The sequence below is a fragment of the Cervus elaphus genome, chromosome 6, assembly GCF_910594005.1.
Source record: "Cervus elaphus chromosome 6, mCerEla1.1, whole genome shotgun sequence".
In the NCBI taxonomy this organism is placed as follows: domain Eukaryota; kingdom Metazoa; phylum Chordata; class Mammalia; order Artiodactyla; family Cervidae; genus Cervus; species Cervus elaphus.
This window is the reverse complement of record NC_057820.1, coordinates 6696469-6717850: the sequence shown is the minus strand read 5'-3', so window position 1 is coordinate 6717850 and position 21382 is coordinate 6696469. Positions and strand designations below refer to the sequence as shown.

Genomic DNA, 21382 nt, shown 5'->3' with positions numbered 1-21382 from the left:
GGTTAAACCCAGGTCTCCTGCATTGCAGGCAGATTCTTTACCATCTGAGCCACCAGGGAAGCCCTTGTGTGTTTCAAGACAGGTCCTATTTTTTTTATTTGTTCATTCATTTTTGTTGTTGTTCAGTTGCCAAGTTGTGTCTGACTTTTTGCGATACCATGGACTGCAGTATGCCAGGCCTCCCTGTCCCTCACCATCTCCCGGAGTTTGCCCAAGTTCCTGTCCATTGAATCGGTAATGCCATCCAACTATCTCATCCTCTGTCACCCTCTTCTCCTTCTGCCTTCAGTCTTTCCCAGCATCAGGGTCTTTTCCAAAGAGTCATTCATTCATTCAGCTAAATTTTCTGCCAGGAATGTGTCCAGATCCTGAGAATACAGCAGTGAACAAAATAGAATGCCCCTGCTTTAGGGAGCTTACGTTAGCGAGGAAAGCTGGTTGATTTACTGTAGGAAGGGGTCAGAGCTGTGATGGAATATGAAAGTGCCACCGCACCACCGTGACATTCGAGCAGAGAATGGTGCAGTTCAGCAAACAAGGACATTTAAATTAAACGTCTTTCTCTCCCTCAGGTTAGAGAATCAGTGATAAATCGTTTCCTCATTGCGAAACACCACTTTCTTCTTTCGGATTTGATAGTAGAAGAAGAAGTTCCCAATATCAGGTAAAGAAAATATATATTTTTTTGTTATTTCTTGTGTTATATTATATTAAATATTCCCTGTAAATGTAAGATTTTTATCAGTGTATGATATGCATTTGGCCCCCTAACAGTACTAGAAACTGGTAAAGCCTGATGAACGCCTGATGTCAGATTCTCGGGGGCTTCAGTTCGCACGTGTCTCACGAGACCCTCTCCATCACACTCCAGTGGACCCCACCTCCCCTCCCACCACCCCCAAGGGCACTTCCCCAGCCTTGGCCACACATGAAGTGTGACGGCATCCTTTCCAGCACATCGTCCTCCTGCCTTCATCACCTCCCCGGGCCAGGGTCTCCCCCACTCCCCGGTCACAGGGCAGTGGGGTGGCCAGAATTATCCCGCTGAGATTCTGAGCGGCAGGGAGAGGCCAGGTTCCAGCACCGCCGCCAGGAGGCACAGAGCTGCCCTGCGTTTGGTGGCGGGTGGGCAGCCGGGGAAAAGGGACATTTACATAGAAGTTGGGAATTGACTCTATTTGTTTGCTAGATCATCTCCCTATCATTTAGAATAATCCTCAAATGGTCTCAAGTCGAAGCAGACGCATGAAAGATGAGAGAGAACTTTCTATATTGGTGGGCTTGTGCAGTCCGTTAACTTCGTGACCCTTCCTGTGGTTAAATCTCTTGGTCTCCTGAAAGGGCTTCCCTGGTGGCTCAGCTGGTAAAGAATTCGCCTGCAATGTGGGAGACCTGGGTTCGATCCCTGGGTTGGGAAGATCCCCTGGAGAAGGGAAAGGCTACCCACTCCAGTATTCTGGCCTGAAGAATTCTGTAGACTGTATAATCCATGGGGTCGCAAAGAGTTTTTGCGCAAAGTCACAAAAAGTCTTTGGACATATGTCGCAAAGTCGTTGGACATGACTGATGGTCTCCTGAAAAGGCTATTTCCTACGCATGGACTTCCTCTCTACCACCCAGCTGGCAAGGAGACAAAATGCTGGTGCGATCCATGGTCGCCCCTTTTGCTGGCTTTGCCTCCATCCTCACACAGAAGGGAGGCTGTGCCCACAGAAGATTCATGTAAACCCTCTCTCTATTCCAGGCCCAGAGTCCAGTCATGGAATGTTTTCTTTTTCAATCATGAAAATTACGTTTTAGAATAGATGATGATTTTTCATGCTGTTTTTCCATTTCTTTTCTTTCTTTTTCTTTTTTCTGCTTTACTTTTCTGCATTAAGTTCTGAAGGCTCGGGGTATGTTCTTTCTTCTTTTCATTTTGGTTTGTTCTTGGCTTTAGATTAAGATATTTCTGTATGTAATGGTCCCAGCCACCAAGACGTTCTCATGCTGACTAAGGGGCCAGCTAAGTCTCGTGACAGGAGACGTCCCTCGGGGAGGAAGAAAGTGCTGAGGAAAGAAGGGATGTGCTTTGTTACAACCTCCTGGCAAAGCTTCTTCCCTGAGGTTCCCAAGTCTGGGTTAGGCAGGCGTCCTGGCAGAGTGATTAAAAAGATGGGCTATAATTTGTGACAGCATAGATGAACTTTTGAGGGCATTCTGTTAAATGGGATGAGTCAGAGAAAGATAAGATCTCTGGGATTCTCACTTATATGTGGAATCTAAAAGAGCCAAACTAATAAGAACGGAGACGAGACTGTTGGTCACAAGAGGCTGGGGGCAGGGGGGGATTGGGGGGATATTTAAGGGTAGAAGGATATAAGCCTGCAACCAGTAGATAAATAAGTCCTGGAGATCTAATGCACAGCGTAGTGATTATCATTAACAATATAAACTTCAAGGGCGCTGAGAGACTGGATCTTAATTGTTCACACCACAGAAAAAAAGAATAATTACCTGAAGTTACAGATAGACGTGTTGGCTAATGCTACCTATGGTGGTAACCATATTGCCATATATAAATGTATGAAACCAATCTACCATACACCTTGAACTTAAACAGTGTTATATGTCAACTACATCTCATTAAAATTCTAAAATTAAAATATGCGGCAAATCAAAAAAAAGGCATTTGCAAAAATGTAAAACAGTGTCACTCTCCTCACACTCTTGGTTTTGGAAAAGATGGTTATTTTTCACAATTTTACATCATGTTGTTATATAACATGCTTATTCTTGTCCCAAATGAGTTAATGGAAAGATATACGCAGATTTTCAAAGAAGAAGTTGGGCTGTCAAGTCAGGGTGATCTGAGCTTGAACCCCAGCTCCCTCTCCTCCTATTTAGGAGCCTCCAGCAAATTCTATCACCTCTCAGAGCCTCCAGTTTCTTCATATGAAAAATGGGGTAATACCCTCATAAGGCTTAGAAAGAGTATACGTAAGGCCCCTAGCACTCTGCTTGAGCCGTAGCGGTGCTGGTAACCGGTAGCTCCTCTGTGTTCCCTTAGAAGGCCCTGGGGGCTCACGGAACCACACCCCGGGAGTCCTTTGCGGGTTGTCTCCCCGGGCTGGCACACGCCTCTCGGAAGGAGGGCCCCAGGGCAGCCTGTTCTTCTGCACTCACAGAGAAGAGCGGCGTGAGCGTTGCCAGCCTGAGGCCAGCTCTGTGCAGCCGGCCTTGCTCGGTGGCTGTCGGGCTTAGCCATTCATCAGCTTCCCGATACGAAGTCGCCACGGTGCTCTCCTTAGTATCTGGGGCAGAATTAAACTCTGTTCCCTGGCCCTTCTGATTCACAGACTGCATTGCTTTCACCTTCCAGGAAGTGTTCATGGGTGTCATCTCAGTGAGAGGCAGAGACATAGAGAGGTAGAGAGACCCCCCTGCCCCTCACCCCCCACTTTCCTCCTGTCTCCATCCCCTCCTTTCTCCAGCATAATCACTGGCATCGTGACCATTGTCATCATCCCAACAGTCACTGTGTTAGGGCACCTGCTAATGCTAGACCCGTACTCAGGGGCTTTGTGTACACTCCTGGCTTAGTCCTCTCAACAACCCCAAGAGGTAGGTATTAATATTCCATTTTACAGATGATGAAACAGAGATGGCAAGAGGTGAAATGATTTGCCCAAGTTGAGCAGGACACACTGGCCTGGAAATACGGGCCCCGAAAAGTGGTAGAACTGCAATGAAGTAGGTCAGTGAGGAAGGTGGAAGGAGGCATTCGGTGTTGCGGGATTGGCAGGAGCAAAAGCGGACACTTGGCAAGCTCAGGCCACGTCTGAGGGGCTGGGGGATGAGCAAGGCAGAGGCCAAGCAGGAGGTGCAGGGTGGGGCCCAGAACCCCAGTTATCTGCCTCGGATCAGGAGCTGCTAAAATAATATATTCATCATCTATGCAGTAGGTCTTCCCCATCTTAGGAGAATGTCTTGACAATTCCCACCCCTCCTCAAGAAGACAAAGAGTTTTTCAGGGGGCCGTGAGGGACCTTGGGGCAGAGTGTGGGAAGGTGTCTTGTGAAGTTTCCCAATCTTTCTTTTCCCTGGAGTCCTAACTCTGTTCTGTAATCATTAGCATTTTGGGCCTGAGCCTTTTCAAGCTGGCAGAACAAAAGCGACCACTGAGGCCAAGGAGAAAAGGCCGGAAGAAGGTGACAGCCCAGAACCTGTCGGACGGAGACATAAAGCTGCTAGTGAACATTGTCCGGGCCTACGACATCCCAGTGAGGAAGCCGACGGCAAGGTGAGCGCCCTGCGCGCCGGCCTGGGATGGGAGGGGCAGGATCCCACCTCTTCACTCTGTGTTCACTCTCATCATTAACCCAGTTGCCACTCTGTGGGGGCGGAGGGATGGGATGGGGGTGAGGGAGGGCGTTCTTGATGATGTCAGGGCCCCGTTGGTTCCAAGCAATGGAACCAAGATGGCACTAGAGGTAAAGAACCCGCCTGCCGATGCAGGAGACGTGGGTTCAATCCCTGGCTCTGGAAGATGCCCTGGAGGGGGGCATGGCAACCCACCCCTTTCTTCTTGCCTGGAGAATCCCATGGACAGAGCCTGGAGGGCTGCAGTCCATGGGGCTACAGAGAGTCAGACATGACTCAGCACAGCACAGCACGGCAGAACCGAATCAGTCTTTAGGGTAAAGAGGGGTTTTGTTGGCCATATCTCACAGAACAAGAGGACATCAGATATGGTGGAACCACATGGGAGACTGTAAAGGTTAAGCTGGCGTCTTCAAAGGCCCTTTGTCTCTCTTGCTTGCTTCCTTCTGTGAATTTGCTCCATTCTTTGTGTGATGGAAGTGATTCATCCTCGCCAGTTCCACCCCCAGCCATCGGTTCCCCAAAAGGTCCTAACCCAGGTCAGGAGTTGATCCACACCTAGTTACCTACAGTCAGGAGTGGGTTCTCAGGGACCATCCTGAAGACGGGGGACAGTCCTCAGAGAAGTGGGTGAGAGCTGGGTAGATACCCCAAAGGTGCATATTCTAGATTCTGTGAGCACAAAACTGCGACTTCTTTGTTATCTGCTCAGAGAAAGGAATTATACCTACTGTATTTCATACACTGGGGCAATGGGGACTCCTCAACCATAGGGAAGTGTTGTATAATCGATTAGTTGTATCCGACTCCTTGCGACCCCATGGACTGTAGCCCACCAGGCTCCTCTGTCCATGGGATTCTCCAGACTAGAATACTGGGGTGGGTTACTGTCCCCTTCTTCAGGGGATCTTCCCTACCCAGGGCTCAAACCCGGGTCCCCTGCATTGCAGGCAGATTCTTTTACTGTCTGAGCCACCAGGGGAACCCAACTATAAGTAAGGTGAGCCTAAATTTCTTAGCCCTTTGGAGAGCAGACACAGAAGGACCAAGAATTACTTCTCTTTGCTGGTGCCCTTACCAGTGTGAGGAGGGAGGCTATACTTTATTGTACATTCACCGTGTTCTAGGCACTATGCTAGGCACTTTCATATCTATAATTTCACTTATTTCTCACTACTATTACTGTCTCCATTTTACAAAAGGGCGAATGGAAGTGAAGAGCGTGTCATGGCTTGCCCAAGGGCCTCCAGCTGTCTGACTACGGAACTGCCCTGTTCTAGCCTGGGCCTCTTTCCTCCCTAGGTTCTTGCCTTTAAATGATCTATCCACTGCCACCCCCCTATTATTTTGCCCTACTTTTTTCTTCTGCTAACTCTTCTACCCATCACAGAACACCTGATCATCACCAACTATTCCCAATGTTTTGTCACATTTTGTTTAGTAAATGTCTGTCTAAGCTCTTGAATCTGTGCCATAGCATTGCTTCCCTAAGTCACATCCCAGCCTTTTCATCTTGATCCCATTAAAGCTCAAATGTGGGGTGAAAAGCTGTTTTTTTTTTTAAAAAAAGAATAGGCAATAGGTATTATTTTTTTGTTTCTATGAAGTTTTTTAAGATTTAAACAATTTCATAAAAATCATTACAAAGAAGCATAATTGATCCTATTGTTTTACATTCAGTGTAGACTCATCAAGTCAGCTCAGATACCAACTCTTGCACTAAACCCACCCAGATCTTAGCCCTCTCCCCTTACAACTAAACTAAATAGGATTTTCAGTACTCTCTCTGCTCTCTTATATGCCATGCCCTCTAGTCTAACACATACCCCACCATATTATGACTATTTGTTCATCTAGTCTGAGCTAAAGTGTATCTCATTTGCCTTTGCAGCCCCAGAGTCTAACGGATTGCTAAAATATAGCAGGTACTTAACAGATGTTTGTGTAATACTGTAATTGACAGTGTTCCAAACAGGAAAAGGTTTTCTCTGGTAGCTGTCGAGTTGAATGTTCCACTTTCCTTGTCTCATAGTTTGTCTGAAACCCTTTCTGTGAAAAGGTAAGACACCCTGGTGGAAAGAGACAAGGTGTACTTTGCCAATGAATGTGAAATACTAGATACACCAGAAAATTCAAAACAAATACGCAAGTGGGTTGTTGGGATGAGGGGGAAGGGGTCTGGGAGAGGATCTCTGGACATGACCTTCACTTCTTCCTTCACGAATGGCAGTTCAAAGGGGAAAGAGGACAAGACTCGTAGATCCTAACTCGAGCCAGGAATCACTGACCACCTTTTGCCAGTGATGCTTGGCAGGCCCAGAGAGAGATGTCTTACCTGGGATGTGTAGCCCAAGCTTCCTGGAGCATGAAGGTTCAGAGAAGATACAGTGAGAGAGGACCTGAACTGGATGGACGCAGGGCAGGCTGGTTAGGCGGCTCAGGATTCTGCTTCTTGAGAGGGACTGCTGCTCTCAGTCATGGGGGAAGGCACCATGAGAGCGTAGAGAGAAGAGGTCCCTTTCTTCTATTCCAGCCAGGCATGCAGACCTGAGGATGGACGTTGGAAAGGGTCTAGTAGTCACCAGGTGAGGAGGGGGGACCAGAGCATATGAGAAGGCTTCTAAAGCAGCAACAAGCTTTGCAAGAATGTCTGCCGGGATAACTATTCAGCACCAAACATCTTTGGAGAAACCATCTGCTCAGTAACATAATTAGACTTTCCCCGTCATTTATTTCTTCTGTTCATTTTCCCCTCCCAGTAAATTCCACCAGACATCAAGATCGTCAAGGACCTACAGTGAAAAGCACGCGGCTTCTCCGACAACACACAGCCCAGTCCACAACGCCGACTACCCCCTCGGGCAGGTGAGACACCCAAGTGCTGGATCTCTGCTTAGCATCTTGCCCCTTGTGTTTTTAAGAATTGCCTAGAAAGTTCATAATCCATTTTCTGTCTCATTTTCCTTGGAAATATATTATCTAGACTCATGTTTTTCCTCTGCTCAGAACAAAATAATTCTACTAAACTGTTACAGACTGTTTTCTCTTGACTAAAAAAAAAATAGCATAGAAATTTATTAAAAGTATATGCATAAACTTCCAGTTTCTGCTTAGGATTTAGTGAGCTGAAAAGTGTTTCAATCCTAAACTGAAACAAACCAATAACAAAAAAATCCAGCTACACAAAAACTGTACATGTTCTTTTTTTTTTTAAGGTTTTAGTACGTCCTTTTGTAGAAGTTTCATTTCAGCGAACAATCTGCCATACAACTACTGCAGAAGGACCAAACCCCAGCTGGAATGAAGAACTTGAACTTCCATTTAGGTAGGCATATTTTCCTCATACCACAAGTGATTCCAATCAAGGGGGGAAAAAAATGGGAAAATGTCCAGCTTTTGAAATGTGGGTTCATTGCTAGGATACCCAACTCCGCTCCAGGCTCTGGTTCCTTAGAGTCCAAGCTTTCCACTCCCTTGACCCCACAGGCCCTACACTGATTTTCTTTTCTTCCCTCTCTCCCCAGCTCTGGGCCTTAAGTAATTTCAAACCCAGATCTCCTTCATTGCAGGTCTCCTGCATTTTGGGTTGTTTCTTTACCAACTGAGCCACCAGGGAAACAGAACTAGTTAAGTCAGAAGACAAACAGGGGGGAAAAAAAGAGAGAGAGAGAAACAGATACCACTTTTCTACATAGTAGAAGCAAAAAGAATGAGCCAAGTTCAAGGCCAGTGCTCAACCAAGCAGGTGCAGTGGCCTGGTCTGGAGCCATGCCGTGGAGAGGCCTGCTCTGGCCAGGCCCGGCGGAACTTAGAGCAGTTGATGTTGTAGCAGATGAACCTCCCCTCGGCCTTGGTTTATCGGTGGGGAAAGTGAGTGGGGGAGCTTCCCTGGTGGCTCAGTGGTAAAGAACTTGCTAACCAATGCAGGAGACACGGGTTCAATCCTTGGGTGGGGAAGATCCCCTGGAGGAGGCATGGGCAACCCACTCCAGTATTCTTGCCTGGGAAATCCCATGGACAGAGGAGCCAGGCAGGCTACAGTCCATGAGGTCACAGAGAGTCGGAGACGACTTAGCAACTAAACAACGACGACGACTATGCTATAGGGTCCCCGTGCTGGAGAAATCCTTTAACTGAAAACACTGCCATTAGCCCTCATTTCTTTGCTTATATTCAGGTGTTGGTCCTGCTTGGACATTTGAGTGCTCATTATTTCTCTTTTGCTCCTTTCGTGTCCTCTGATCGTGGTACGCATTTGCAGGGCCCCCAACGGGGATTACAGCACCACCAGCCTGCAGTCAGTGAAAGATGACGTGTTCATCAACATCTTTGATGAAGTGCTCTACGACGTCTTAGAGGTGAGCTCACGTTTTTGAGGAAGATGTCTGGACTTGTTTTCATATCCTCTACCTGCCATGCGGGTCCTGTCAGGGAGGAGAAATTTTCCCCTTATTGTTGTGGGCTCTGTTGGCTGGCCTGATAATTAAGCTGACACAAGACAGATTAACAGGGGGGAAAGAAGCCAACCTTTAATTTAATTTAACGTACAACCTTTAATTGCACGTACAGAAGTCTCATAGATACAGGATCTAGGAAGTGACCAAGGCAGACAGCTTTTATACCTTTTGGACAAAGAAATGATACATATGTGAAGAGTTGACAGGACAAGGATGTTTGCATTCAGTGTGGTAAATTAGTAAAGGCTAACGAGGCGTGTTTCTGCAGCCTCCTCGGCCCTGGAGTTCCTGTCTCTGGTGAAAAGGTGTCTCTCTACACAAGATGCAGGGGGGGTACCTTTCCCCAGGGTAGGGGCGGCTGTTATTTCCTGCTTTCTGGAGACTGCAGACAAAGACGGGTCCGGGTGTTCTTGTACCAGCTGTTTTTCAAGTAACTTGAATTCAAAATAATCAATATGCCACTTTGGCAGACCTGGGGGCAGCCCGCCCTGAGTACCATTGGTCCCCAAATTCAGGATGTTTGAAACCTGACATGTATGAATGAGGAACGGGAGGAGGGAGGAAGAGGAACAGCTTTTTTTTTAAAAAAAAAAAGTTGTATTTATTTATCTTTGGCTTTGCTGGGCCTTTGTTTCTCTGAGGGCTTTCTCTAGCTACTCTGCGAGGTCTTACTGCCGTGGCTTCTCTTGTTGCGGTTCACTGGCTCTAGGGCGCATGGACTTAGTTGCTCCACGGCATGTGGGATCTTCCAGGATCAGAGATCAAACCCGTGTCTCCTGCATTGGCAGGCGGATTCTTAACCACTGCACCCCCAGGGAAGCCTGAGAACCAGCCATTTTATTTCCAATTTGAGTGTCTGCTATGATCCAGGAATTGTGCTAATTATTAGCACATTGCCTTAGTTCTTTATAAGCACATTGTCTTTATTCTAAAATAACCCTATGAAACAGATTATTGTTTCTGTTGTTGTATTGTTTTTTTCTTTTTTTAAAAATATTTATTTATTCATTTGGCTGCACTGGGTCTTAGTTGTGCCATGTGGGAGTTAGTCCCCTGACCAGGGATTGAACCTGGACCCCCTGTATTGGAAGTGCAGATTCTCAGCCACTGGACCACCAGGGAAATCCCCAAAGTATTCTGTTAAACTCCCAATTTATTGATGAGGAAACTGAGGTCCAGAGAGGTTAAATGACTTTTCTAGTTTTTACATAACTATTAAGTGTCTCAACCAGAATGTGACTTAGATCTGTTTAACCTAAACCTACCATGCTTTCAGCTAAAATCCTGCTGCTTTCCTGCTGCCGAGTTACTTATTAAATGACTGTCTGGAGTTGTTAAACAATTACGACTTCCCACCCCTCCTTTAGGATGACCGTGAAAGAGGAAGTGGAATCCACACTCGTATTGAAAGACACTGGCTGGGGTGTGTGAAAATTCCATTCAGCACAATATATTTCCAAGCAAAGGTAAGCGTCTGAAGTCAGACTTCCATGGCAATGGGAAACTGATCGATCCAGTTTTCCTGTTACAGCTTACTTTGTAGAGGTATACCCTTAACACTGGGGCTTCCTTGGTGGCTTAGTAGTAAAGAATCCACCTGCCAACGCAGGAGATGGGGGCTCGATCCCTGAGTCGGGAAGATCCCCTGGAGAAGGAAATGGCAACCCACTCCAGTACCCTTGCCTGGGAAATCCCATGGACAGAGGAGCCTGGTGAGCTACAGTCCTTGGGGCCGCAAGAGTCAATTGGATACAACTTAGCAAATGAGCTAAAGCACCCTTAACCCTGAGAGAACTGATGTGCAAGGTCATTATTGGAAAGATAAAAGTCACTATATAAAGCCAGTTATCTTCTGTCATATTTGCATGACTTACTAAAACAATCTTCCTGCCATTTAGTAGTTCAGGTACTACTTTTGCAATGTGATAGCTTTTTTAACACTTAAACAGATGTGAAGAAGGTAGGACAAAGTAGAAACTTGTCAAAAATGACAGGAGTGGATAGATGCCTCAGAATAACTTGAAGAAAACAATCAGGCCAGCTGATGGCCCCTTTAATCACGTGCATTCATGCTTCCAGAGTCCTCGCTATTTCAGAAATGAACAACAGTTGACTCGCTCCACTAAGTGCCGTTCTTCAGAGTTTAACCACTTTGTGTGCGAGGATCCATCAGGCTAACAGTTCTTGAACGGCAGAGTAACTCTAACCTGGGACAGTTACAGGTTTTGAAATGGCTTTAACATCCCAGTATTGAATCCATAGCAACAGGAAGCTTTGCAGCCAAGTCGTGCTAATCTCACACAGCTACAGAGGAGACAGTTTAATTCCATACGTGATGACCACATGGAACAAATGCTGCCTCAGTCACAGCCTCAGGCAAGACCCAGAGCAAAACTCCAGTCTGAGAGACTTGAATTGGTTGGAATATCAGGAATCATTTGGCATTGCAATCTTCCCTAAACCAAAGGGACCGTCTACAGGTAATGCTGCAGATATATGCTTGCCAGAAACTCTACACGTTCCTCTTGGACTAGATTTGAAATGAAAAATAGAATTTAAAGAGCACATCATTTTGCAAATCCTACTGCCCATGTTACTTGGCATCACCCTAGGAAGGGTACTCAGAAGTAGTTACTCCAAATCCCTTCTCGATAAAGGAATAAACTTCTTTGTGTGTGTGTGTGTGTGCTTTATTTTTTTTTTTCATTTATTTTTATTAGTTGGAGGCTAACTACTTTACAATATTGTAGTGGTTTTTGCCATACATTGACATGAATCAGCCATGGATTTACGTGTGTTCCCCATCCCGATCCCCCCTCCCGCCTCCCTCCCCATCCCATCCCTCTGGGTCTTCCCAATGCACCAGCCCTGAGCACTTGTCTCATGCATCCAACCTGGGCTGGCAATCTGTTTCACCCTTGATAGTATACTTGTTTCAATGCTGTTCTCTCAGAACATCCCACCCTCGCCTTCTCCCACAGAGTCCAAAAGTCTGTTCTGTACATCTGTGTCTCTTTTTCTGTTTTGCATGTAACTTCTTCACTATATTTTGGTAACAGCCACACTCTGGTTGAGTCCCCTAGCTTGCTCCCTTTCCAATAGCTCTGTCACCAATGTCTTCTCTAAACTGCGCCATAAGCCAAGCTCCTCCCTGTTGTTGGTGCTGCCGCCCAGTCGCTAAGTCTGACTCTTAGCGACCCTGTGTTCTGTAGCTGCCAGGGTTCTCTGTCTGTGGGATTCTCCAGGCAAGAATCCTGGAGTGAGTTGCCATTTCTTTCTCCAGGGGATCTTCCCGACCCAGGGATCGAACCCGCATCTTCTGCATTGGCAGGCGGACTCTTTGCCACAGAGTTGTTTTGTCTGTTTAGTTGTGAGGTTTAATTAAGGTGACAAATAAACTAGTCGGAAATGCTATATGATATGTGCCTGAAAAATACAGTTATTTCTATTATTATTGGGATTCCCTGGTGGCCCACTTATTTCTATTATTATTACTGAATCAGAATTCTGTTCATTTTGTGTGGCTCCAAACCAAGACCAATGAATGATGGGTTCCAGGGAGGAACTTGGGTTTCCCAGGTGGCTCAGTGGTAAAGAATCCACCTGCCAATGCAGGAAATGCAGGTTCCATCCCTGGGTCCGGAAGATTCCCTGGCGTGGGAACTGGCAACCCACTCCAGCATTCTTGCCTGGAAAATTCCACGGACAAAGAAGCCTGGTGGGTGACAGTCCATGGGGTCGCAGAGTCAGACATGACTGAGCTACTGAGCACGCACTCACGCACTAGTACGGACACAACTGGTATCTAGTGTATTGAGGCCAGGAAAGCTGCAAATGCCCTACAACGCCCAGGCCTGCCTCCAAAACAGAGCTATCCGGTCCCAACACCGACAGTACCCAGGGTGAGAAACTCTGTCCTAAGTTCTTACACCTCAACTATTTGGAGACGGTGCCCATTGCCTCCTGGCTCATCTGTTATTTCAGCTGAAGTTTGTACGGCGCTGTGTTTACACTCTTCTCCCCCCTGCATCCTCTCATCCGCCTGGTGCAGGCTTTATGGACACTCCAGCAACGTAAACGTTAGTCAGTCAGTTGTATCTGACTCTTTGTGACCAGCAATGTAAACTTAGTCACTCAGCTGTATCCGACTCCTTGTGACCTCATGGACTGTGGCCCACCAGGCTCTTCTGTCTGTGGGATTCTCCAGGCAAGAATACTGGAGTGGGTTGCCGTTTCCTTCTCCAGGGGATCTTCCCCACCCAGGGATTGAACCTGGGTCTCCCACATTGCAGGCAGACTCTTTACCAACTGAACCACCAGAGAAGACCCACCAATGCAAGAGGAAAATAAACAAGAGCTTACTTCATTCCTCTCTAGAGAGCACAGTCACTGAAAGTTTCGGTTCTTTCTTTCTTCTGAGAAATAAATGTCGCAAAAGACTGAAATTAAAAATTGGATTCTTTGAAAATCTGTGAGTTTCAAATTCTAGCCCTGAGTAGTTCTGTGGCACCAGTCTTTCATAAACTTGGTTGTTTTGACTACAAAGGTGTAAAAAGTTCTGCCTTTTTGAACCTCTATGTAAGTTAGGTCATTTTATGTAAGTGGCTTATAATTCATTCAACCTGCATTTATTGAGCACGTCCTGTGTGTGTACACAAAACACTGCTATATATTGGAGAAGGGTGTTACAAACAGTAACACAATACAGGTTCTCTGTGCAGAGAACAATAATCTATAAGTATATGCTAAATATGCACACAACAAAGTCTGGCAGAAGTGTCAATGCGATAAATGAAAGAAGCAAGCTACATGTGAGGCTGGTGGGGATGACAAAACAAACCACAAAGGAGATGATATCTGACCTGAGCCTGAAAAATGATTCAAATTCTAAAATGTGGAGACCGGGAGCTGGGCATCCTAGCGAAGGGGACTGGCTGCCAGCTAACGCTTGTCAAGGGACAGTCATTTTAGTGTTTTACATCTACTAGTCCACACATAATTACCCTACAAAGCAGGTACTGTTATTGTTTCCTTTTCACAAATGCACAAGTTGAGTCACTTGGGGTTTAATCCAGTATTTGAACCCAGTACCTAGTGTGGGAAAGACTGAAGGCAGGAGGAGAAGGGGACGGCAGAGGATGGGATGGTTGGCTGGCATCACCAACTCCATGGACATGAGTTTGAGCAAACTCCGGGAGATGGCGAAGGACAGGGAAGCCTGGCGTGCTGCAGTCCATGGGGTCGCAAAGAGGCGGAAACGACCGAGCCACTGAAGAACAGCTACCACCTAGTGCTGGTTTCAACTTGCACAACTAGTACACGCTCTGCCGAGCCAAGCAAAGCAGGCAAGGAGAGAGAGCCTTGCTGAGGGGCGTAAGGAGACAAGCCTGGAGAGACGGGTGGGCCCGGAATACCAGTCTGAGCAGCTTCTACTGAGTTCATCAGATGATGGGGAGCTGACGCTTGCCTTTGAACTTCTATTGGAAAATCACCAGGATGCTTCAGTTCAGCTCAGTTGCTCAGTCATGTCTGACCCTATGGACTGTAGCACGTGTCTGACCCCGCTCTTTGTGACCTTATGGACTACAGCACGCCAGGCCTCTCTGTCCATCACCAACCTCCAGAGCTTGCTCAAATTCAAATCCATCGAGTCGATGCCACCCAACCATCTCATCCTCTGTCGTCCCCTTCTCCTCCTGCCTTCAATCTTTCCCAGCATCAGGGTCTTTTCAAATGAGTCAGCTCGTCACATCAGGTGGTCAAAGTGTTGGAGTTTCAGCTTCAGCGTCAGTCCATCCAATGAATATTCAGGACTGATTTCCTTTAGGATGGACTGGTTGGATCTCCTTGCAGTCCAAGGGACTGTCAAGAGTCTTCTCCAACACCACAGTTCAAAAGCATCAATTCTTCGGCACTCAGCCTTCTTTATGGTCCAGCTTTCACATCCATACATGATTACTCTCTCTCACTCTTACCAGGATGCTTACTGAGTTGTATTTTCTTCACAGATCGATGGAACGTTTAAGATCAATATTCCCCCAGTGCTCCTGGGCTACAGCAAGGAGCGAAGCGTGATGATGGAGCGGGGTTTTGACTCTGTCCGAAGCCTGAGTGAAGGCTCTTATATCACCCTATTCATCACCTTGGAGCCTCAGCTGGTTCCTGGGGAGTCGGTTCGAGAAAAGGTAACTGTGTACTCTCTGGAATCCTATATGAGACGTGGACAAAATGTGAGAGAGGCCTGCTAGGCTATGCTTTCGTAAAATTGGACTGAACAGATAAGCATCTTGAGCATCTTACTTGAACATCTATTACATTCAGAGGGGAGCTTCCAAACCATGAGAGACCAGGCCGTGACTGGGGCCAACAGGCCGAAAACCAGAGGGGCCTTTGCACTGGGCATTCTTCCCGGGCACTGACCTCCTGCTGCAGGAGTTTTAAGAGCCCTGTGGCCTTCCTTCCTTGAAATGAGATGGCGAAGCTGTCAGCGGCTGCCGTCAGTGGCTTGTCACTGCCCCACTGTGGCTGCAGCTGGCATTTCTCTTAGACCTCCAAGATGCAGGCTTAAAAATCCCTCTGAAATGCAAACTCAGCCTCTCTGTGCACTGACAGGACCCTGGCGTCCTAAACACACAGCAGCAGAAGCCACCACTCAGGGAGCCCCCTGCAGGTTTTTCAGGAGAGAGGTTCTTGCCCTAAATAGTAGGGACCATAACCTGGAATTGATTTTCTGCTCAACAGTAACTGCCAGGATTAGCAGATTAGTCTTCCCTCCACCATCATCCCATGCTGAGCCATAACACGTGATTTTTTTAAAAGGGATTTACTCATGGAATTGTCTAGAAAAATCAATAGTAACTCCTGAAACTCTTATTTTAACATCCCTACTTTGTCTTGGTAAAAACCAGAGTGTTTTAAAGTAGATTATTTCTGTTACTGAAGTCTTCCTCTTATTTCCTTTTTTTTCTTTCTTGCTTCTGATAGATGGGTGACATGCTTAAAAAGGTACCATGTATTTTGTTTTGCTGTTCATCAGTCAATGGTTATTGGGCTTTAATCACCTGCTTCTGTCCTCTGCCTCGTTATGGAAGCTGCTGGGTCCTAATGTATGTGTCATCCCTTGGCCAGGAACTACAGACGTCTGCAGTTCATGCCTAGTTGTGTCTCCGGGCCCATTTGATCTTGTCAGAAAGGTTCTTACTTAGCTCTGAATCTGGAAGTCACGTGTCAGAATGTCACCTGCATACGGGGAGCCACCTCCACCGTCTCCAAGCCCATAGAACCCATGAGCTGCTTCTTACAGAAGCAGTGTGGCTGTGACCGTTATTTCTGGCCAGTGGAGCTGCCACAGTATAGGTAGTGAAGGAGATGGGAAAAAAAAAAAGAAAACATTTAATTTTCTGTAAATATTCACATTAACCAAAAGTTAAGGAATTGAATCAGTTAAGAATCTTCCAGATTTCATGTTGAATCAATTGTGAATTTGTTGGTTCTACCTTTATTTGTTTTATAATAAATAGCCCCAATCCTTTTAGTATTTAGCTTTCGCTTGGCACTTCTTAGATTACCAACTTAGCATTTCTTGTTGTTTAGTTGCTCAGTCATGTCCGACTCTTTTGCAACTCCACGGAGTGTAGCCAGCCAGACTCCTCTGTCCATGGAATTCTCCAGCAAGAATACTGGGGTGGGTTGCCCTTTTCTTCTCCAGGGCATCTTTCCGACCCAGGGATCGAACCTGTATCTACTCCACTAGCAAGCAGATTCTTTACCACTGAGAAACCAGGGAAGGCCTCACCAGTTTAGCATACTACTCCTTAAATTACTGCTTCAGCCCAGTAAATGGTAATCCTGGTAATCTGAACAGGTATTAACGACCATTATGAGATACCTGTTAAACGTTCACCTTACGCATGCTTGGTGCAGAGAAGAACGCAAAACGACTCAGCCATGGGCCCTGCTTCCAAGAAGCACTGGCTATGGAGTCAAAATGCACAGCAGATATTCAGGTCCAAGTGGCAGAAGAAGTTTTATATTGGGTTGGCCAAAATATTCGTTCATGTTTTTCCGTAACAGCTTACAGCAAACCCAAATGAACCTTTTGGCCAACCCAGTACATACTTGTTTCAGCTTGGAACGCCAGCAGTCCGCGCTGACTCCAGATTTTCACTGTTCTCTCTGGACAGTGCCTATAGGTGCCTCTCTCTAATGCCTCCCTGGCACACGGCGTCTATCCCTATAGGATCTCTGGTCAAGTATTAATATTTTAAGCCCCTGATTCCTTATTAATGGTCTCCTCTAGATCAGAAGTCTCTTGAGGGGTCTGCCTTATATACATTTACCCAGACGGCCTCAAACCCTTTTAGACTTTCAGCAAATATTTTCAAATAATTGGATAAATGGATAAATATATAAATTAATGAGTATAAAGGAAGCAGGGATGAATTCAAAAGGGTGCTTTTCTTCACATCACCCTTGTTTCATAATTCTTGCTCTTTTTAAGGTTATGATTACTTCTACTCTAAGCGTCTATGACACACTCATACTGAAGTTTTATAAGCTCACTTTTTTTCATTGACTTATAAACTCATCATGACACCTGTTTGGTAGCTGCCGAGTCTTGGCACTGTGCTGAATACATGGTCATAATGACGATGCTATAATGACAATGTTAAGATTCAGGTGGAAGCGGACGCCCCATGAGAATACCCAGGACATTTTTGGAGATGCCTCCATCCTACCTCCCCCCAATTTCTTAGAGTACAGCCATCAAATTAGAAATGGGAACCACAGTCCAGCTCCAATATGAGAGAAGTCAAGAACAGTCCAAGCTCATGAGGGAGGGGATATATGTATACCTATGGCCGATTCATGCTGTAGAGCAGAAGCCAACACAATATTGTAAAGCAGTTATCCTCCAATTAAAAGTTTTTTTAAAAATCCATAACTTATGGAATAAAAAAGGAACAATTTTATATTCTAGGTCCTATTAAAAGTCATAAAATAGTAATGGGATATTTTGTGTGCTCTCATTCATTCATTCGGTAACACTTATTGAACACTTTACTATGTGCTGGCTAGTATCCTCGATACTGAAGATTAGGAAAAAAAAAAAACTAGATCAAAACAAAAATCCCTGACTTCAAGAGTCCTATTCTGTGAGGGAGACAGCATAATCAAATATATTGGCAGCTTTAAATGCTAAAATAAATAAAGAGTATGAAGGGGATGTCTGGAGGTATTTCCCTACTCAAAAAAAAAAAAAACAACAACTTTCAAGCACTGCCTGGAATGTAAACCTTACTTAGAAGTTGACTTTCTAGTAAAATTTTGTGTTTGTCAAAGTAAGTAATCAACCATACATAAATTTTTTTACTAAACAACAAAAATCTTGTCAGAACACTTAAATATCTGCTTTATTCATGCTACTTTTTAGCAACGCCTTTAAGGGAAAATGACACCATATGTCCAGAGACAAGTGAAATCTTCTGTTTCTTCTGCTTGAGTTACTTTAAAAAGTCTGAGATTTGGCTCATCTTGGATCAGAGAACCACTTTTAAAAGCATTTTATAAATGTTTAAGTATTATATATTTCACATTTCTAGTTCTGCTCCCTTTTACTTCAGGCTCATTACTGTTATTTATTACATTGGCTATGGATTAAAACCTTTTAACACATCCATATATACTTGTTGCTTCCCAGTGGCTAAGCAGTAAAGAAGCTGCCTGCCAATGCAGGAGATGCGGGTTCGATCCCAGGTCGGGAAGATCCCCTGGAGAAAGAAATGGCAACCCATTCCAATATTCTTGCCTGGGAAATCACATGGACAGAGGAGCCTGGTGGGCTACTGTCCATGGGGTCACAAAGAGTTGGATGCAATTGGGCACAGATGCATGTCTATATACTTATAAATCTGTTGTCCTTTTAACACGAGCTGCTTTAGCTTTGCACTTGAAATGTTAGGTTTCTGAGTCCCTCTAATACCAACATCAAAATACGTATAAAACTATTGCTTGGAGTCATCAATCAGAATTAGTACATCATAGCTTAATTTTTATGTGTTGCTTTATTAATCTGATACTTTCCATATGGCTGTATGCCTAGTGACTACTTTCTTGTTGTTCAGTCACTAAGTTGTGTTTGACTCTTTGCAACACCCTGGACTGCAGAACGCTAGGCTTCCCTGTCCTTCACTATTTCCCAGGGTTTGCTCAAACGCATGTCCATTGAGTCGGTCATGCTCTCTGACCATCTCATCCTCTGCTGTCTCCTCCTCCTCCTGCCTTTCATCTTTCTCAGCATCAGGGTCTTTTCCAATGAGTCAGTTCTTCACATCTGGTGGCCAAAGTATTGGAGCTTCAGCTTCAGCACCAGTCCTTCCAATGAATATCCAGGGTTGATTGCCTTTAGGATTGACTGGTTTGATCTCCTTTCAATGCCACTGAATATATTTTAAGTATTTAATGAGTCCATCTGATTTTTAGGTTATAAATATAATTAAATAAGGCTTTAGGAACACCAGGGCATGACAGTGTTGTAAGGGGGTCACCGAATCACACCCTGAAGCACACATTGAGTCCACGTGGACCTCGAGATCCCAACAGGTTCCACCGTACCTCCTATAATCATACACGTCTTTACTTTTGAAGTTTGATTCTCAGGAAGATGAGAAACTGCTTCAAGCAACAGAGAAGTTTCGAGCTGAGTGTGCCTTGAGGTTTCCCAACCGGCAGTGCCTTACCACAGTGGTCGATGTTAGCGGAAAGACCGTCTTCGTCACTCGTTATCTCAAGCCTTTAAACCCTCCTCAGGAGCTCCTTAATGCTCACCCCAACAACCCCCAGGCAACAGCGGTAAGCATTTCATTGAGAATCAGTGTCCGCGCTTAAAAGGTTTTAAAATTCAGTATGTGAAAGTCGCTCAGTTGTGTCTGATGCTCTGCGACCCCATGTACTGTATGTAGCCTGCCAGGCTCCCCTGTCCATGGAATTCTCCAGGCCAGAATACTGGAGTGGGTAGCCATTCTCTTCTCCGGGGGATCTTCCCAAGCCAGGGATCAAACCCCTGTCTCCCGCATTGCAGGCAGACACTTTATAGTCTGAGCCACCAGGAAAGCCCAACTTCAGAGTTTAAGTTAAATATTCATATTGAAATTTCTAGATTAACAACTTAAAACAATCTTAAACATTGGGTATAACTTCCAAACTAGCAGAAGATAAAATGACAAAACGGGGTAAAGAGAGTGAGGAAGGGATAAAAACACAGAAAAAGTGTGAAAAATAAAAAGCACAGAATAAGGTAGGAGAAATAGTCTAAATATTTACCAGTAATCACAATCAAAGTGAAGGGATTAAACTTTCCAGTTAAAACACAAAGACTGTAAAGCGAGATTTTTAAGAGAGTTTGTGGTGGAATTTGACACAGATTATAATATTTATACAGCGACACAAAGAGCCAAAAATAGCAAAATAATCCTGCAGAGTCATAAGAGCTCAGTGGGAAGATCCACCATGTCATACAGTCACTAAGGTAAAATCGTACCGATGCCCAAACGAAGAGAAAAATGGAAGAGAATTTAAAAAATCCAGAATAGGGCTACACAAATATGACCCACTCAAACCTGATGTATGACAAAGCTGGCGCTGGAAATTAGTGAAGGAAAAACTGACTATTACATAAATTGTACTGGGATCACTGATTTTACCTATGGAAAAAAAGATAAAAATCCATTCCTGCTTCACACCACTCAATAGACACACCACTCAGATAGACTGAGAACTTATATATGAAAGGCATTTTTATCCATAAGACCTGATATAGGAAAGCTTCCATGATGTCTCAGAGGTTAAAGCATCTGCCTGCAATGTGGGAGACCCAGGTTCAATCCCTGGGTCAGGAAGATCCCCTGGAGAAGGAAATGGCAACCCACTGCCTTTAACAAGCCAGAAAAAAGCACTGACTACAAAGAGAAAGAATAAATTTGACCACATTAAAACTGAGAACCTGACTTTAACAACAACAACAAAAAAACAGCACAAAGGAAATGAAAAGACAAGCCACAATTGGGAGAGGATATTTACAGCTTATGTAACAGACAAAGGAATAGTAACTAAAATATATTTTTTAAAAACTACAAATCAACTTTATTTTTTTCCATTTATTTTTATTAGTTGGAGGCTAATTACTTTACAATATTGTAGTGGTTTTTGTCATACATTGACATGAATCAGCCATGGATTTACATGTGTTCCCCATCCTGAACCCCCCCCCAACCTCCCTCCCTACCCGATCCCTCTGGGTCTTCCCAGTGCACCAGGCCCAAGCACTTGTCTCATACATCCAACCTGGGCTGGTGATCTGTTTCACCCTAGATAATACACATGAAAAACTACAAATCAACTTTAAAGTGTACAACATACTTAAATACAAAGTCACAGAAGTGGAAACATGAAGGGCCAATAAACATATAAAAAGACGTTCATCCTCCTTAGTAATTACAGAAATATGAACAACGACCACAGCAATGCACCAGTCTTGGCTTCTAAATACCACTGTCCTCTATGTA

The 21382-nt window shown here is 45.0% G+C and overlaps 1 protein-coding gene across 7 annotated transcripts in view; it reads left to right on the top strand.

The window, feature by feature from the left end:
• Window positions 1-21382, top strand: part of CC2D2A (coiled-coil and C2 domain containing 2A) — a 125440-nt gene that overhangs the window by 89103 nt on the left and 14955 nt on the right. For 6 of the 7 annotated variants that reach the window (XM_043906155.1, XM_043906156.1, XM_043906157.1 and 3 more), the window contains 8 exons: window positions 573-664; window positions 4115-4282; window positions 7122-7227; window positions 7578-7687; window positions 8624-8720; window positions 10187-10285; window positions 14828-15004; window positions 19467-19670. In XM_043906155.1, coding sequence (XP_043762090.1) covers window positions 573-664; window positions 4115-4282; window positions 7122-7227; window positions 7578-7687; window positions 8624-8720; window positions 10187-10285; window positions 14828-15004; window positions 19467-19670 — 1053 coding nt within the window. The remainder of the gene's footprint in view (window positions 1-572; window positions 665-4114; window positions 4283-7121; window positions 7228-7577; window positions 7688-8623; window positions 8721-10186; window positions 10286-14827; window positions 15005-19466; window positions 19671-21382) is intronic. The other variant, XM_043906160.1, reaches the window with a different exon arrangement.